This window comes from Petromyzon marinus, chromosome 53 (genome assembly GCF_048934315.1).
Source record: "Petromyzon marinus isolate PM22_M1 ecotype Great Lakes invasive population chromosome 53, UKy_Petmar_22M1.pri1.0, whole genome shotgun sequence".
Taxonomy (NCBI): domain Eukaryota; kingdom Metazoa; phylum Chordata; class Hyperoartia; order Petromyzontiformes; family Petromyzontidae; genus Petromyzon; species Petromyzon marinus.
In genome coordinates, this window is record NC_133719.1 from 6,965,517 (window position 1) to 6,984,227 (window position 18,711).

At 48.3% G+C, this 18,711-nt stretch overlaps 1 protein-coding gene across 11 annotated transcripts in view; it reads right to left on the bottom strand.

Moving 5' to 3' along the window:
* LOC116953891 (ryanodine receptor 2-like) overlaps positions 1 to 10,115 on the bottom strand; it is a 321,447-nt gene extending 311,332 nt beyond the window's left edge. For 6 of the 11 annotated variants that reach the window (XM_076051966.1, XM_032974187.2, XM_032974190.2 and 3 more), the window contains exon 1: positions 9,816 to 10,114. In XM_076051966.1, the coding sequence (XP_075908081.1) occupies positions 9,816 to 9,863 (48 nt within the window). In that variant the 5' untranslated portion in view covers positions 9,864 to 10,114. Of the gene's footprint in view, positions 1 to 9,815 lie in introns of all 11 variants that reach the window. The other 5 variants (XM_076051967.1, XM_032974196.2, XM_032974194.2 and 2 more) reach the window with 1 other exon arrangement.
* Between the last annotated feature and the right edge of the window lie 8,596 nt (positions 10,116 to 18,711).

The window sequence follows — 18,711 nt, forward strand, 5'->3', positions numbered from 1 at the left end:
GCAATAACGCAATTGATTCATTTCATATTCTTGGGTCTTTCGGTAAAGTCACGAAAAGACCCAAGAATATGAATTCCTGCAGTCACGAAAGCCTTAAGTCATGATACATTTTAATTTATTATTATTATTTTTCCAAGAGTTCAACTCTTTGTAAAAATCCATCTTATGGACCGATGAATGTTGTCTTACGTTTGATGCCCCTGACTTTTTAATGTTGATATGTTCTTACTCAACAGATGAAAGGTAAACATTGTTGACCAGCCATTGCTTGCTCGCGCCATTGCTGTTGGAAAGTAATCGACTGAAGTGTATTGACACTAAACTTTTTATTCTACCAGGTAAGACCCAGGTAAGTGCCATATAGCTCTTATGTCAGAAGCGACCTGGCCACAAATGATAGTTCAACAAAGTGGCTTATCGCCACGTGGACATGGAGAACAGGTAAATACCCTAAACGCGTGATGTTGATTCTAAATGTGGACCGGGAGAAAAATCCACGCCACCACGGTGAGAGAGAGAGAGAGAGAGGGAGAGACTCCAAATATACAACAGGGGTTTAGGGTCGCGATCGAACCCACGACCTCCTGCATACCAGGCGAGGCAGTTAACATCTCCTAGCCACCGTGGCGCCCATCTCTATTTCACGTACACTTCTTCCACACCGGCCAGACGTCTCCAAAGACGTGGGAGTCTTGCGAGACAATTTACTCCACCGCACGCAACCAGCCGATTGACTGTAGACGATTAATTGATTATGCTGCTTGGGCGGAGGCGGAGGTAGGGGGATGATGTTGTTTAAACTGCCCCCACCGCCTGCAGATACATTTGACGATGCTTGCAATGCATGCCCAGTGTGCTGACCATCGCACCATCTACTCGACACGGCCACAGTGCAATTAATCGATGCCAATGGACCATTCTATCTGTAGTGGTTACAGTACCGACACACTCAGAATGATCGGTCCCGACGTCGGTCAATGCTGCACACGCGTGAAGATGTTTAGGCGTAGCTGCATCACAGCAAACTAAATATTACCGTCACGTCAGCGTGAAGGTCAACTATTTTAAAATGTTTCGGCACTGTATTAATAACGATTTGTTTTTTTTTCTTTTTTAGAGTCACCCTCCTGTACTACCGGAGCACATCAGATAACTTTTCGTCACGTCTCCCATCTCAACGCGCTTCAACTAAAACTCAACTTTTTTTTTTCATTTTACCAGGTAAGGCTCCACTGAACTGTTAAATGGCTGTGTTTTTCAGAAGCGACCCGGATTTCACAAAATGATAGCTCGACGAAGTGGCTTATCGTCACGTGGACAATTATCGCAGCCACAAACTCTGAACGCGCGTCGATTCTAAACGCGGAGGTGAACAAAAAAACGAAAACGGTATGAGCCGAAGATAAAAAAAAATCCACGCGACCACGGGGAGAGAGAGAGACACCGCCGACTGCAAATGTACAGCGGGCGACAGGGTCGGGTTCGAACCCACGAACCTCCTGCATACCAGGCGAGGTAGTTAACATCTCCTAGCCACCGTGATGATGATGAGAGACAGACACGCAAACCCCAAATATACAGCAGGTCGGCATTGAACCCAAGACCTCCTGCACACTAGGCGAGGTAGTTAACATCTCATAGCCACCGTGATGATGATGATGAGAAAGAGACACGCAAACCCCAAATATACAGCAGCAGGCGTCAAGGTCGGCATTGAACCCAAGACCTCCTGCATACCAGGCGAGATAGTTAACATCTCCTAGCCACCGCGTTTGAAAAGGGAGCCCTCTCAGTGGCAGCTGTCCCTGTCGATGCAGGGTGACGTCCACACCTGGTCCACAAACGCCTCGTGTCATCCCAATTGAGTAATGTTCTGGGTTTGCCCTCTGTCTCTCCCTGTGCTGAACGCGTCACAAATTGGCACACCCCTTTTGTTTTACGCGACAAACCTTACTCATTGGTCGCGTGTCAGGTGGTGGCGGGTTAAACGACACATTTATATTTACGCGATCTAACCCCCCCCACCCCAACCCCCAATCATCCGCAAACTATTGCGGATGAGTAAGTAATGCCACAGTAAAGCGACTCAGCAACTGGGCAGCAGAGCACAAACACACTCCTCCTCCTGTGCGCCGTGGTTGATACAAGGGGCGACGTTCCTATTGCTTCGCATTTCCCCCCCCCCACTCCAATCGCATCCCGTCTGCGATATCGGCGTCACGTCAACGAGGCAGGAGAACTTCCCCCCCCCTCCCCGCCCCCATTGTGAAGTCTCACGAAGCAAGCCGGCAAATCCTTTTTGCGTGCTGGGCAACGGGCCGAGAGAGCGCACGTGACAGAGTCGCGTTCTGCGACGTCCTCCTCTCGAATGTGGCGGCGTTCCGTACCACAACACCCACCCACACCCACCAACCATACCCACCCACCACGAACACACCCAGTCACCACACCCACACACCAATACCCACCACACCCACCCACCACACTCCGACTTACCGATACCCACCCACCACACTCACACCCACACCCACCCACCATACCCCACCACACCCACCCACCACACCCCACCACACCCACCCACCATACCCCACCACACCCACCCACCATACCCCACCACACCCACCCACTACACCCACCACACTCACACCCACCACACTCACACCCACCACACCCACCCACCACACCCCACCACACCCACCCACCCTGCTGCGGGGAGTAATGGTCCGTTGCTCGACGAGCGGGCCGCTTATTTTTGAATTGCCGTTGTCAGATTCCTGTTGTCTGCAATCCTTCCCCAGACGTGACATTCTGGTATCCGCGTTAGCTGCCCCTCGGATGAATGCAAATGATCGGATATGTGAAGCACTCGTCGACAGATTAAGTGCGGATAATCGGAAGAATCAATGCTCAGAATTTCGCGTTTTCCACGGGTCAATTCCAGTGTCTAGATAACGGATGGCGGGTATAATTCTTACCACTGTACGCGAGTTTCATCATTATTACGAATCGTCAGCGTGGTGCATTAAACCTTTGCTGCCCACAGTTGCACCTCAGGCTATTTTTTTTGTACAGAGATATAAATCCAGAACATTCGGCAATGCTGACTCAGTGGCCCACGGTCTTCCTGTGCCACCTCAATAAAAAAAGAAACTCGTTTATTCTTTACAGTCCCAGCACATTGCCAAGGTCCTAGGGTTTGCGTCCGAGCAGCCACGAAAGATAGTACGGCGAAGGCGCAGCCCCTGCAACTGCTTGCTCACGCCACTGCTGGCGGAATGGCCTCCACTCCAGGGAGCTAGAGAAAAATCCTCTTCGTCGCGGGTATTTTGCCTTCTTGTGTGTCTTCATGTTGAACTTCTTTCGCGCCGAACGTAGCCACAAGCGCTAATCAGAGGCGGTCGGGCGTGTTTCAGAAGGCAGGAGCACACCACACTTTACTACCCCACCCGACGGGATATGACAAATTACTCACTGCAGCGTGACCCATTTATTCTCCATGATCGAGATGTTTTTGGGGGTTTATCGTGCTGGGTGGACACAAGTAGCGAGGGTGCGGTGGGGGGTTAATAAACTTGTCCCATTGCTTCAACTGACGCGCCAGATTATCGTCAATCAAGCCTCGCGACCGCCTGATTGCAAGCCCCCCCCCCCCCCATTGTGCTAAACCAGGGGTGGGAAACGTGTCCGGCCCGTGGGACAAATGAGGCCCGCGAAATAATTTGGTCTCTGGCCCTGCCAAGGCAACTGCAGGCGGGACTCGAAATTCAATAAATCTAGGAGCAAACACGTGGAAAAGCAGTTGCGAGTAGCGACAACATCGTCAATACCGGCTAACATCATCACCACACGCCTCGCCAAAGAGAAGCAGTTTCAGCCATCACATCACATTAGGGGCGAGTTAATGAAATGTTTGACCAAATATAACGGGCTAATTTTTAAGTTGATAATTTTGTATGGCCCGCGAATGATGTTATAAATATCCAAATGGCCCTTGGCAGAAAAAAAGGGTTCCCTGCCCCTGTCAGCTAAACGTTGCCGGACGAGGAAGAACACTTTTGATTTAAAGCTTTCGTGACTGCAGGGATTCATGTTCTTGGTGCTTTCGGTAAAGTCACCACGTAGAAGGGAAACAATAAAATAATAAAAATATAAAACAATACAATTCTCACGACGTTTCGACTGCAACACAAGCAATCATCATCAGGTGTGAAAGCCACAGCAAGAAAATTTGAAAAAAGTGGCGTTTTTTTTAGAAGATGGATTCTGGCTTAGCAATCATTGGAAGGATTTGCTAAATAATTTCGGGTGTTAATTGATTGTTCACGCTTACAGTGGCTTTCAGACCGCATCCATTATTTTCGTCTCCCCCCTCTTTTCCGAACATAGATGGACTCGTCAATCTGAATAACTGCCAAATCGCTCTCCGTGGTGCTAACGTAAAAAAAAACGCCACATTTTTCAAATTTTCTTGCTGTGGTTTTCACACCTGATGATGATTGCTTGTGTTGCAGTCGAAACGTCGTGATAATTTTATTGTTTTATATTTTGCTTCTTTTATTGTTTCCCTTCTACGTGACTTTACCGAAAGAAGCAAGAATACGAGGAAGAACACGTTCATCACGTGCGGGGTGAAGCGTGCGTAAGCAAAAAGTGCTCGCCACAAACGAACGACAAACTTCTAAATCCAGGTTGAAAACGCGTTTCTTTATAACCGTTTTATCGTGGTTTAGTTTGGTGTCCTGGCTGCCACTGGCTTGATACAAATGTGTCAACGCATAGCGCTCCACCAGGTACCGACGTCAATGACTGCACAAAGACAAAGATCCCCCGTATAGACTGTAACAGGCTGTTGCGGCAAGTGCTGTTAGCGAGCAGCACCTATGAAGGCCGCCACGGCACACGAGGGGGTGGGTGGCCAACACAACGCCCGGCCGCCTTTGTCTCCCTAGCGGGGATGTTTACACACCGCACCAGGTACTCATTTGAGGCTGAGTCGACCTAGGTGAGACCCAGGAACGATTCAGATAATCGTCACAGTGGTGTTGGCCGTGAGCGAGAATCGAACCCGGGTCGCCAGGTTCGTAGCGCAGCGCGCTAACTGCACAACACACGCACGTACACGGATCCCATCGTATGCGGTTGGTGTCATGTTGCATTTTGTTCAAAATGCAGACACTCGGGGGCTTATTTGCCAGGGTGGGGAGCAATTAGGCCGCGCGTGAAACAGCTGAAGACGGCAGAAGTCCCGTGGTTATGTAAGATTGGCCCCCTTGAAGGATATCAAACAAATGTCTCTCTCCCGCCAGCCTCACCAACGCCAGATGTGATTCTGGTATCTCCAGGGGGCAGGGTAATTGGAACGGTTAAGACATTGCACTGCGTGCTCTTTAACCGAGATGGAAACTGCACAAAAGTACCGTGAGTGGGATTAAATTCTACTGACGGGAGGGAGGGAAACGAAACCTCCACCTCCACCACCACCCAAAAAAGCGAAATAATTCCAAGCGACGTGCGAGAAGTAGCGGCGGGGAACACGACGGAATCTGTAACGTTTGTATATTTTTGTTAGTTTTGTTTTAGTGCCCCCGTTTGCAGCGGCGGGTGCAGCAGAGATATTTAGAGAGAGAGAGAGAAAAAAAAATGTATTCTGGCACTTCGTCGCGAGCAACGCACAGCGGGGAAACGCAGCGAGTGAGCCACCACTTGCGCAAGTCAGTCACCATCACCCTGGGTTAAATTTAAGCGGTGAAAGGAGAGACAGGGAGACCTGGGGGTGGGGGGGGGGGGCAGAGTGAGCCGGATAATCTCGCCATACTTTCCTCTCGCCAATCTCATGACTCTGCTCAAAAAGCTGTCGCTCCACCACCAATCTCTTTCTTTCTCTCTCTCTCGAATTGTTAAACGGGCACCTTTGATGGCAATTTTCATCACCGTGGATTTGACAATTCGAACCGTAAACTAGGATACAAGCTTCGAGTCACTTAAAAATGACGGTCGTCCGATTTTATTTTTTTAAAATTATTATCGTGGTCGCTGCGCAAAAAATCCGAACTGCCCAAAAAAATGCTGAGCGGCCAGCAACACACAGCACTATTCACGTTTTATCGATAACATTTAAAGACGTTTGTTGAACTGAGCAAGGTTACGATGACTTAATAAACGAGTCGATGGGATGATTACTGATTGCCCAACGCTTTGGGAGTAAGCTACGCGACCGTTATCATATTTGGTGTGTTCGAAACAATGCCAACTGATTAAAGGTAGTTATGATTCCTCTATTCAAATGTACATGCGAGTGTGCCTCGTTACGCGTGCACGTTTAACTTCTTTCGCACCGTACGCAGCCAAACCGGCGCTAATCGAAAAGGCCAACAAAAATAACACCCAAACAAAAAAGTGAATTCTTCAAATAAACTTCGTGTTTCGCTTTAGAACATTGGGGGTTTTCCCCATCTTACGATTCGCCATAGAAAACGCGTCTAACGTTGGAGACGGAACTCCATTTGGGATCGTGAACATTTGCGGGATCGTCAAGAGGTTGGCTACACTTCTCGGGGCCAGGGTCTTCATCCCCGCAGTGGAATTGATCAAGTCACTCGGTGTTTCACGTCGTACGGGACGGATTCGTGATATGCCCCCCTTTTGCCACTAGGGGCCGCCAAATCGTCGTACTGCGTAAATCCGACGTCGTACCCACCGCCTGTGTATGCAATTGAACCTTATGGCGGTGACCCCGGGGTATCCATAGTACCCCGGGCTCTCGCGTCGTGTCCGTGATGCAGTCATTTTTATTCTCTGTTGATGTTCGGCGATGCGGCAATCGACTCATATCGAGGAGCTGTACTCACAATGCACCACTACGGTGCAGTGCGAGCGTTCAGGGTTTCGGCGCAATTGTCCTCGCTGTGTTTCGACATCGCGGAGTGTGGCACTGATTTCGGATTGATTGGTTACCCCAGTCGCGGAGTGAAGCACACCCATGGACTTAAAGAAAAAAGTGTCCCAGAAATAAAACATTCAATTGGCTCGGCCCATTTTGTGTTATTTGGTACCCCGGGGTACCTCCATAAGGAGCGAATGCTGCATTTAACTAAACCTGTTGGCATGATGAAGTTTACCCTTTTAATTAATTGCCTTACGAATATTGATTTTATATATATGCAGTATACGGGTCCACAGTAGGCACGTGTCGGATTTCGGCCGTCGTGCGATGGTTAGGTCGCTTTGCTTGACTTGCAATGGGGCGAGTTTCTTGAAGTCATCCCGCACACCTCACCCAACCTCCCCTATTGCTTCGATCCACCCAAGCAGTGTAACTGGGTTCACCACAATCTGGTCAATCGGCAGATCGCGCGTGGTGGTGGTGGTGGGGTGGAAATGCGTGGGTAGACTTGGCTATCGCGGAAGAGTAGGCCAATGCACGCGCACGGTTGGCTGCGTACGGCGCGAAACGAAGAGAGCGCTCCCAGGTCAAGGTCTGCGCTCTTTGATGGTGATCGGTGCTTTTAGTCAGCGTGGCACCCAAACTGTGGAACGCCTTGCCACTTGAAATGAGGCAATCGGAGTCGGCAGATTGCTTCAAGTCTGCTTTGAAAACCCCATCTCTTTATAAAGTGGCCTTCCCTCGTTAAATTGGTCGGTTGGCCCTGGGTTCTGCTTTTTATTTTCCTGCTTTTCGTGCATTACGCATTGGGATCCTCGGATGGAATGCGCATTATACATTTGTAATTATTATGATATACGTACACACAATATATCCACCAGAGCAGGCTCACCAGAGCTTCCCCTTTCCGCCGGCAGTAGCGTCAAGTGAGCCATTGCAGGGCCGCACCTTTACCCTTTACCACACGCCAGACGTTTTGACCGAGTGGAGGCTTTTGTTCGGCCATACTTCACCACGCTGGTCGTGTGTTGGTTTGTGAAGGCGTGGAGCATAGCGGGCGGTGAAAAAAAGTGCTGTACAGAAACAAGAGTGGATGTTGCAGCCCTGCCCGCGGTGTTAGCCTGGAGCAGCCTATAGCACCTGTTTTTGCCTATGGTTGGTCGCCCGTAAATTCACTGACATGAAGGCACCCAAAAAAATCCTGCTCAGCTTCGCAAGATCAAATTTGGTGACGGGCTTGTTTAACAAATGCAACGCGCGGACACGCGAGATCCCACATCGTTCAGTGCGCATGCTGCGTCTGTAGAACTGGTTGGGACTCGCATCTTGACAGGGAGAACGGAGTAATTGCCTTTCTAAACATCTTCGTCGGCTCGCTGCAACTTGACTCGAAGCAGCAACAACAACAACAACAACGCTCCTGACTCAACACTCGAACGTTCAAACCCGATGCGGAGTTTCGCTCGTATATGAACCGATGCTGACGAATATATGGAATCACTCCCGTGAATGGGAGTGTGGGGGTCGGTGGATTGTGTCAACAGTTTAAACATTGTGTATACATATATACACAGTAATCGGAGACAGATATATGATACATTGTTTAACATATAGATTGCTGATGTTTATACGTGCTGCGTCTGTATTCACAGCGAGGCGTACAACACAATCGTGTGTCTGTATTTGTGTTCGTGAAACTACACACCGTTCTGACAATCTGTAATAATGTAAACGAAGCTTGGCACCCGAACAATGAATTGCACACGGATCCGTGTATTCATCTGTGTGCAATTGTCCTCATACGTGTATCTGTGTACGCGTGAACAAGTAGAGGGTTTTACATGTTATTTATATCCATATGAATTATGTATTATTACATGCATACCTGTCAAGCCCATATCAGAGCCCTACCTTATTACAGACCAATTCAGACCTTATCGGTCACCCCGTGCCCCTTGTAAATCTCAACGTACATCCTACAAAGTCCCATCACAAGGGAGAAACGCAACACAAATATACAAACAAATAGAATAATTCCTTCCCGTATTGAAACGGCTGTGCGCCGTATGGACCTAGCAACTCAATTTCCCTGCTGCACAAGAATACGGGGAGACCCTATGCCTATGGGTTGACGGTGTTGTACATGCATCTTATTTGGATCTACACGCGTATTGTAAGTCGTATGAGCACAGTGCAGATGTCTTATGACCCCCCCTCCCCCCGCCCAATTAATTAACCCCTAACATTTGTTTTCCCTTGCATATTAATTTATGATTCAAATAAACCCTTACTTAAAAAAACACACATTAAGTTTTAAAGAATTAAATGGGGAGTCACGAGACATATGGACCAGACTGTGTATACCTCAAAGCAATTGTGTGTACACATATCTTGACATTAATATAATGCAAAGTTTCATTATGTAATGTATATCTGTATGATATACCGCGTGTCATATGCAAATACTTAGGTACATTTGCAGATGTAAAACACATACATATACAAATTTTGTATTTATTTTGTTACAATTAAAACTATATACTGCTCCAATGCATATCAACAAACATCACGGCACAGGTGTTGTGTTCAAAAGAATATTAGCTTTGTTTAGATAATCGCACGTTAACAATGGCCATTCAAATTCGTCATCTGCTTTTCTGCGTTTCACTTTGACAACATTGAATGGCAATATAATACTTGTGTGTGTGTATGTATATGCTTGGACGCTCCATTTCATAGCAACCGCGAACAGAAATATACTTATTTTAAACGTCAGACGACCAGCATCACATGAAGGGATATAACCGCGTGCGGTGCAATTTTTAGAGCACGTACTTCAAAGCACCTATCGCCATCCAAGCATTCGTGTCCCTTACATTGCTCTCAGTAGCACGCGCATCGCGCAACATGCAACAGCACTGAAGCTACTCACGGTTCTCAAGAATTGAATCTCATCCTCTCCCTCTCCGCCGTCACCCATGGCTCTGTCTGGGCTTCCTGCGACTAGGAATCCAACCCAGGATCCCCACCCTGCTCGCCGGCTCCTCCGCTGTAGCTGCTGCTGCTACTGTTGCTTTGCGTCGTCCGGGTCTTTTCAAATAACTACACTAGAGACTCATAATGCTGCTGCTGCTGATGTAGGTGGTGGTGGCGGTGGTGGTTGGACCCGGGACTGACGTCTCAAGAGGAGCGTGTCAGTGCGAGAAGCTGAGACGGGCCGAGCAGGTGCAGCGATGCAGCTGCTGGAAAAACCGGATTGCCCTGTGTGCACACACAACCCGCACGCCTAAGCCACCCCATCCAGACACTGCCTACACCATTCATGCACGGCGGTGGTGGCAAACGATGGAGCTGGGTGGTGGGGGGACTGACATGAATTTCACACAACACGCGCGCGCACACGTGTGGCAAAATTGACTCGGCCATTGTGTATTGTGTGCAAAAACAAAAACCCCCCAGAGGTAATTCTTTAACAATTGCTGTACTGTGGGCCTTCTTGGCTGAAGTGACCATCAAATGGGATTGAGCAAATGTGACTGACAGACAGGCGGCAGTGAGGCAACTGTGGCCCGGCTTCATGCACGTTTCTTTGCGTCGTTTAAAATGTATGCTTTAATGGCCTGCAGCTGATGGGTTTTTTCTTCTTCTTTCTGTTCTAATGGGGTTTCTCACCATTTATAAACTCAGCTCGCCAACGTGAAGTGCACACGCAGCCAGCCACTGCAGCATTCGTTATTTCAAGAGGCAATGGTGGTGGTGGTAGAGGCTCAAAGAGCCGACATGCTGTGCAATTTGTGTAGATGCATTGCGCGCAATTCGCGACTGTTCCTGGCTATTATACATTCAGAGTTTAACTACGAGAGCTTGTCTTGAATGCAACATATGTGTGGGTACATCATATCTTGTGGCAAGGCATAGTGGTCCAAACAGTCGCTCGAGACGCCCTGTAGAGTTATCTCTCGACGAGGCCTTTCGACCAGCGGCATCGTGAGCGACCACGGATATTCAGGAGTCATTTTTTTTGCGTGCATCAATGTTGAACTTCTTTCGCACGTGGTGCGGATATTGACACGGAATTAGGAAGATGCACGGCTGCTTTTTGGGGTCAGATCACGTGAGTGACGTGTGTCGTGCCTGACCCAAAGATTCAATTGAGAATGATATTGGGAAAACTTGGGGATGGTTCGCGGTTCGTAATATGAGGCCGTCCATAAATGACGTCACGCACCTAGGAGGGGGAGGGGATCAGACATTTGTGACGATGTGTGACGAGGGGGGTTTGAGAAATGTGACGTCACATCAAAATGCGCAACTTTAAATAAATATAGACAACACGTTCTACTTAATTAAATCGACTTTTTAATAAATGTTTTCTCCTACAACATCAGAGTGTAGCGGCACATTAAATACGCACTGCAATGACAATAGTTTAAAGCGATTTGAAGCATGTTTTATTTTTTTCGGGGGGGGGGGGGCAGAGCTTTATGACGTCATATTTGAGGAGGGGTCTGTCTTTTTGTGACGTCGTGTGACGATGGGGGTAAAAAAAATCGCCAAAAATTTCGTGACGTCATTTTTGACGTCCCCCGTGACAACCGCAGCCTTTTTTTGTTTTACGTTAGCCAACACCTAGAGCCAAACATTCAACAGGGAGTATTTTTAATGTGAAATATTACTGATATTTTATAGTGATAAATATAACTTGGACGGTAAATGCATAGAATTAAAAGAACACAACGCAGTGTGCAATACTGTACAGGCTGGTCCAGATGTCCTGTATCCCCCCCCCCTCCAAATGAACTGACCCCTTACATGTTTTGCTTTGCTAATTCATTCATGTGTTAAAACACATTCCTGCGGAGGGAGCTGGTAGGAACGTTGGGTTGCGCGGTCAATGGCCAGGGTCAACGGCGGCACCACGTGGTGCATTCCGCAAATATTCCCGACTGTGAGGGCGGGCACAAGCCGGCGTGAGTAGGTTAAACGTTGAGTTTTATAAGGGCACCACGGGGTGACCAGCCCCTCCCCACCCAGTCCCACCCCTCCCACCACCCCCCACCCAGCCCCACCCTCCCTACCCAGCCCCTCCCCACCCTCCCCTCCCCACCCAGCCCCTCCCTCCCTACCCAGCCCCTCCCCACCCAGCCCCTCCCCACCCTCCCCTCTCCACCCAGCCCCACCCCTCCCATTTTTGGATGCACGACGGACGGACACAACAATCCCCTGTGGGCTGGTGTAACCAGGAGGTTCCTACCAGTATAACCCTTACTTTATATATTTAATAACCCCCCCCCCCCATCTACTCAGTTTTTAAATAATGAAATGGGGGGGGGGTCACAAGACAACTGGACCGCCTTACAACTCTATACGGGAATCAATCAAAATCGCGTGCGGCCGAACCTCGCCGCCGCCGCCTCCTCCCTGGAGGCTGTTAACACCGCGTGGACCGGCACCCGCGGTGGGCCGCTTTGGTAGACGAGACGACGCCGCGTGTTTTCCTCCGCGGCAACAGCGGCAGCATCATCATCATCATCGCGAGCAGCACAGTTTGGCACGGGGCGAGCGATCTGCGACCTCTGTACGTCAGTCATCTCAGGGTCAACTCAGGCACGAAGCCGCAAAACGCCGCGATGGCTAAACCCGCGATAGCGAATGTGTGTGTGTTTCTTTAATTTCTCTCTCATCCCTGTGTCACGATACGGTTTAGAATCACGCGCAAGTCAATTACACACGGCAATTCCTGCTGTTAAGAATAGTGTGGGCTTCGGCAGGACACGTTGCCCGAAGGAGTGACGGCCGATGGTCAAGAATAGCCGCACACACAAGTGGCGGCCAAGGAATGGCACGCACCCTCGGCAACACGTCTACCAAGGGAGATGAAGCAATGAAATTATCTCCGGCGTACACATACGATGGAGATAGATGACAACGTAACAGGATTGTGGGATCGTCAGCCATGATCGATTCACTGCTGGTTTAGCGATGAAACGTGGTTCTGGGGGCTTGTCTAGGGAGAACTGTGTTGTGAATTATCTAAAAAAAAAATGTTTGTAGCTGAGCAATCAATCCACGATCACCACGTGCTGTTTGAATGTATAAACAACAATTGCCGACTGCATACCGTGTCAACCCGTACGGTTTATCCGTGTTCTTGTACAGGTCCATGCTGCATACAGCCGCATGAATACGGGCAACACATTTGTTTAGCTTATTTGTGTTTCTCCCCTTGCGATGGGACTTTGTAGGGTGAACGTGGATATTTATAAGGGGCACGGGGTGACCAATAAGGTCTGAATCGGTCAGTAATAAGGTAGGCACTGATAAGCGGTTGACAGGTATGTGGGCTGTCCATAAATGACGTCACGCATCTGGGGGGGGGGGGGGGTCAGACATTTGTGACGATGTGTGACGAGGGGGGGGGGGTGGTTGAGAAATGTGACGTCACATCAAAATGCGCAACATTAAATATATATAGACAACACGTTCTACTTAATTAAATAGACTTTTTAATGTTTTCTCCTCCAACATCAGAGTGCAGCGCCACATTAAATACGCACTACAATGGCAATAGTTTAAAGCGATTTGAAGCATTTTTTATTTTCAAAATGGAAATATGGTTTTGGGGGGGGAGGGCAGAGCTTTGTGACGTCATATTCGAGGGGAGTCTGACTTTTTGTGACGCCGTGTGACGAGGGGGGCGGGGGGTCAAAAATCGCGTGACGTCATTTATGGACGGCCCCTAAGGGGCACGGGGTGACCAATGAGGTCTGAATTGGTTTGTAATAAGGTAGGGCACTGATAAGGGGTTTACAGGTGTAGTGTTGTAAGGACGAGCAGACTTCTTTAGGAGGCACACTCTGTTTATTATATTATTTCCTTATACAACGCTTAACACACAGAGGGATATTCGGTCCCCTCACCCGATACCCTAGGGAGGTACAGCCTCCGGACTTGGCGGGACTCACACGTCTACCGCTATCCTAGTCCTCCGGCTAGGACCTAGGGGAGGCTATCTGACCCACCGCTGGCCCGGTGGGTCCTGACCACTGGGTATGCCGAGCCTTAGCCCTTAGAAGGGCTGGGAGGCTGGTCCAGGGTCCTAGCTAGGCTTCAGCCCAGTCTTCTATCTTCGTGCAGGGAGAGAACTTCCCGAGGTCCGTTGGGTCACCCGTCTTATACCCCTTCGTGGCCAGGTAGAACCAATCATACATTCCCGCGTGGAACCGTCTGATTGGTTCGCACCAAACCCTGGCCACGATCCGTTTCACCTCGACTGACCCCAACCGTTGTACCCAGGGATAATGCTGCACTGCCCTGGTGGCAATGCAGGTTACGCAACAGCGCGTAGTTAACACCTCTACACAGGTATGCTACTGCCCTTGCCGAGATGAACACCAACGCTTCAATGGACATGTCTACCAAGTAGAGTTTGCCATTTCGATCTTTAACGCTTTCCAATGAAGCTTCAAAGCGTTCATGTGTGAGCTCGGTCTGCCGTGTGCACGTTGGACTTCTTTCGCACCGTACGTAGCCAACCCTGCTAATCGGAGGTACGGTGGGGGGAGGGGTCAACGCTTTGCGCTGACAACCGCGTGTTGGAAAGCGTCCTAGAAAACAACGGCTGTGCACGATTTTTCTCGGTCGTTGCTTATTACCTTCTACGATGAGAGACGCTGATTGAGAAAAGCATCGATTTGAGCCTTTTACAGAAAACATCAAACGAATGAAGAAGGCTGCAAAGTTGGACTCAATACCCCGTTTACTGGAAAACACGACCCCGTTTACTGGAAAACACGACCCCGTTTACTGGAAAACACTACCTCATTTACTAGAAAACACTATCCCATTTACTAGAAAACACGACCCCGTTTACTGGAAAACACGACCCCGTTTACTGGAAAACACGACCCCGTTTACTGGAAAACACTACCTCATTTACTAGAAAACACTATCCCATTTACTAGAAAACACGACCCCGTTTACTGGAAAACACTACCCCACGTACTAGAAAACACGACCCCATGTCTTGAAAACACTATCCCATTTACTGGAAAACACTACCCCACGTACTAGAAAACACTATCCCATTTACTGGAAAACACTATCCCACGTACTGGACAACACTACCCCACGTACTGGACAACACTATCCCACGTACTGTAACAGGATCGCCGATCAATAGTAAGATATCCGTCGGGAAACGGCAGCGGAGATACGCGTCCACCGGTGCGTCCACTCTAAGAGGGTTGAGATTTTCGTTGAGGACGCCTGCTGGCCGATGCAGTTGGTTTGGAAATGACGTCTCTGCAGTTGGCAAGACTGTGCTTGGTGAAAGATTATGCCTCCGACTGGAAAAAAAAGAGCGGGGAAGAGCTAACGCCACGGAGTGTGTGGACGAGACCATTTGGTGGCGTTCTTGGAGAGACGAACGGTCTAAATTGTGGGGCCGACCACGCTTTTGTTTTAACCCGAACCGGTACGAATCTAAATTAGCTACCAAATAAATCAAATATCTGGAATTTGCTCGTTATAAAGCCGATGAGTTACTTTGCAACCAAAAAAACGCGACAAAGTGTACTGCAGTGCTCTAAGAGTCTTAACGGAGGCTGTGACGTGAACGAAGTTTGTTGGGCAGTGTTTCCAAAAATGTGTGATTTTTTATCGCTAAGATTCGGGAACGTCTCTTTTTGGCCGGTTTCCCCAGCAACACAAATGTTGTCAAAGCGACGAGTTATACACTTGGCGACGTTCTGGAACGAGGCCACTATTAACGCAGATTTTAGGAGCGATTCCCAGCTGTTGTATTTTAAAGAGCCTCCATCAGTTGACGATGCGGTACCGTCATTTGATAAAGTGCGGAGTGAAATTGTTCGACTTTCAAACATGTAGCGACATCTAGTGGCCTTGAGTTTGAACGTTCCGCTTTAATTAGTTGGCGACACCGCAGTTTCGTAATGAGACTTCCTACAGGCAAGCCTAAGTATACGAGGAGCTCGGAATGTAGTACTGTCCTGTACTTGGCAAATCCTGTGAATATCCGAACTAAACTATACTTTGTATTTGACCAGGTAAAGCCCACTCAGCTATAGTTATTTTTCACAAGGTGACCTTGGCACAAATGATAGCTCAACGAAGCGGCTTATCACGTGGACATTTATAGCAGCCAAATACTCTAAACGCACATTCATTCTAAATGTGGAAGGAAATACCGGAGGACCTGGAGACAAATCCACGCGATTACGGGGAGGATATGCGAACTCTGAATACTGTACACGGTTGGCTACGTACGGTGCGAAAGAAGTTCAACGCACAGTTAAGGGGCCGTCCATAAATTACATCACGCACATGGGGAGGGGGGACGGCAGACATTTGTGACGATGTGACGAGGGGGTGGTTGATAAATGTGACGTCACATCAAAATGCGCAACTTTAAATAGACACGTTCTACATAATTAAAGATACTTTTTAATAAATGTTTTCTCCTACAACATCAGAGTGCAGCGCCACATTTAATACGCACTACAATGACAATAGTTTAAAGCGATTTGAAGCATGTTTTATATTTTGGGGGGGGGGGGGGCAGAGGTTTATGACGTCATATTTGAGGGGGTCTGACTTTTTGTGACGCCGTGTGACGATGGGGGGGGAGGAGTAAAAAAATAATCCAAAATTGCGTGACGTCATTTATGGACGGCCCTTAATCGGGATCGAACCCACGATCTCCTGCATACCAGGCGAGGCAATTAACATCTCCTCACCGCGACACCTCCGTGTCTTGCCATTGTATGTGGAGTCTTCTGCAGCTGCGTGGAGTGCAGTCGTGTTGTCTATGTTGGAGCACACTTTGATTTGTAATCCAGAGGTCTACGGTTCCATCTCCCAGTATTGAATGGGGACCACGTTTATTAAACACCCCCGCCTGTCCACCCAGCTGTATGGGTACAACCAATTAGCGCATCGGCAGGCCGCGCACGCCTAACCCGCATGGAAGAGTAGGCCAAATATCCTCAAGCGGGGGGGGGGGGGGGGGGGTGCGCTTTCTCGCTCTATCACCATGGAGGCTCATCTTGCCCTCAGCCTACATCGTTGATAGGCTGCACGCGTCTCAAGGTCCCGAAGATGCAGTCCTTTGCATTCCCAGGTCGGAGCTTCGGTCTATGGGTGACCCGAGATTAATTTTCTCGTGTAGCCACCTGCCTCCAGGCTGTCGAATGCTCTTCTGCTCTTCCACGAGATATCAGAATCTCATAAGTCTGTGAAAATAAGTCTTAAAATCTATTTACACACTTGCGCTTATGAAACTTTTATTTCATTTAGTAAATGGATGTAGTAAAGTGTAATATAATTCTGTGCATGCAAAGTGTCTGCTGTTGGCTGTCCTGTAGTGCTTGGAGATCCTCGATGGAGCACGCTATATACATGGATTATTATTATTCAAAGGTAGGGGGGGATTGAGAGCGGAGCTGTAAAAGTGGCTCAATTTATATTGAAGAAAATGTATCCCCTTACGGTGCCGCTGTCCTGCAAAGAGGTTCAACACCATAGTAGCCACATTCTGAACATGCTGAAAATTGATGAGCACCTATTTAGCCACACCAGTAAGCCATTGAAAGTCGATGCGAGATGAGATGAAGGCATGGCCCAGCTTTTTTTTGCATCTGAAGCAGAGATCGGAGACGGATGTTCCGAAGATGGAAAAACGAAGCCTTTTAGGTTGCATGCATTTTTTCACTTACATTTTTTAAATTTCTTCGAAACTATAGGAGCAGCAACCAGCATTTCCAAACATTTTGAACAAAATTCAAAAGAAACTTTTTTTCACATCCATATCAGGGTTGCTCCAATTTGCCGACTAAGAGCATCAAACATGACAAGTGTGGGGGTGGTCAAAAGGAACGTTTGAATTTAGAAATCGACAAAAGCATCCTGGGAGTGGTCATGTCTGGTTCCAAAGTTACAAGCTGCATTTGTCAAGTTATCCCATTAACGGCATGGAAGCTTCCACGTGGCTCACAAAATGCAGATTTGGTCACCCCTGGTATTTACATGCAATGCTTTTACTTAACTGAAAAAAGGTTAGACACCCCCCCCCCTTTCATCTACCCTCAACTTCTGCCTGAAAAGGTGAAACTTACCCAGGGCTCCTTAAGAGGTGGAGGATCCCAGTGAAGAGGATAGACAGCTGTGTGTAGGGCTTTGTTGGGTGTTGTGGCAAACCGACTCCTAATTACTCCAAGCGCCTCCACACTCGAGGCAAAAGCAGAGAGAGCACGAATCGCACAGAATCTTGCCACTTTTATCTTTATTGGTAAGAATGAGAAAAAGGAGTCGACACACAATGGCCACATTGATTGTGCCATAGGATGGACTTGCACAGGCTTCCCCAGATCAACACCATTAAATTCCTACACACCAACGCTAGCAATCTACCACACTTCCAAGAGGTTTTACACGTGATCCATGAGCTTCTAGGGCTGTGAAAACAATAAAATGTACACAGAACTACCATTGGCGCAAGACCGTTTGAAAAAAACAAAAAAATCTTAACCTGCGTAAGTGTATTACAAAAGCGTGCGTGAAGTTGGTGCCTTTAATAAGTCCCAATTGTCAGTCATGTCCAAGTCACTCCCAGTGGAAGATATCATCGATGGACTGGTCAAACATGCATCTTTCATCACTCCCACATGGTGACCCGCAAAGGAAACGGGACAATTGCAAAAAAAAACTCGTTGTGTAAAATGTTCAAGGGTTTGACGATTCTCAAGAGCTCGTTTTTTTGACAACTGGGTCTTCACTAAGAATACGTGCAACTGATAAGACGTAAATGA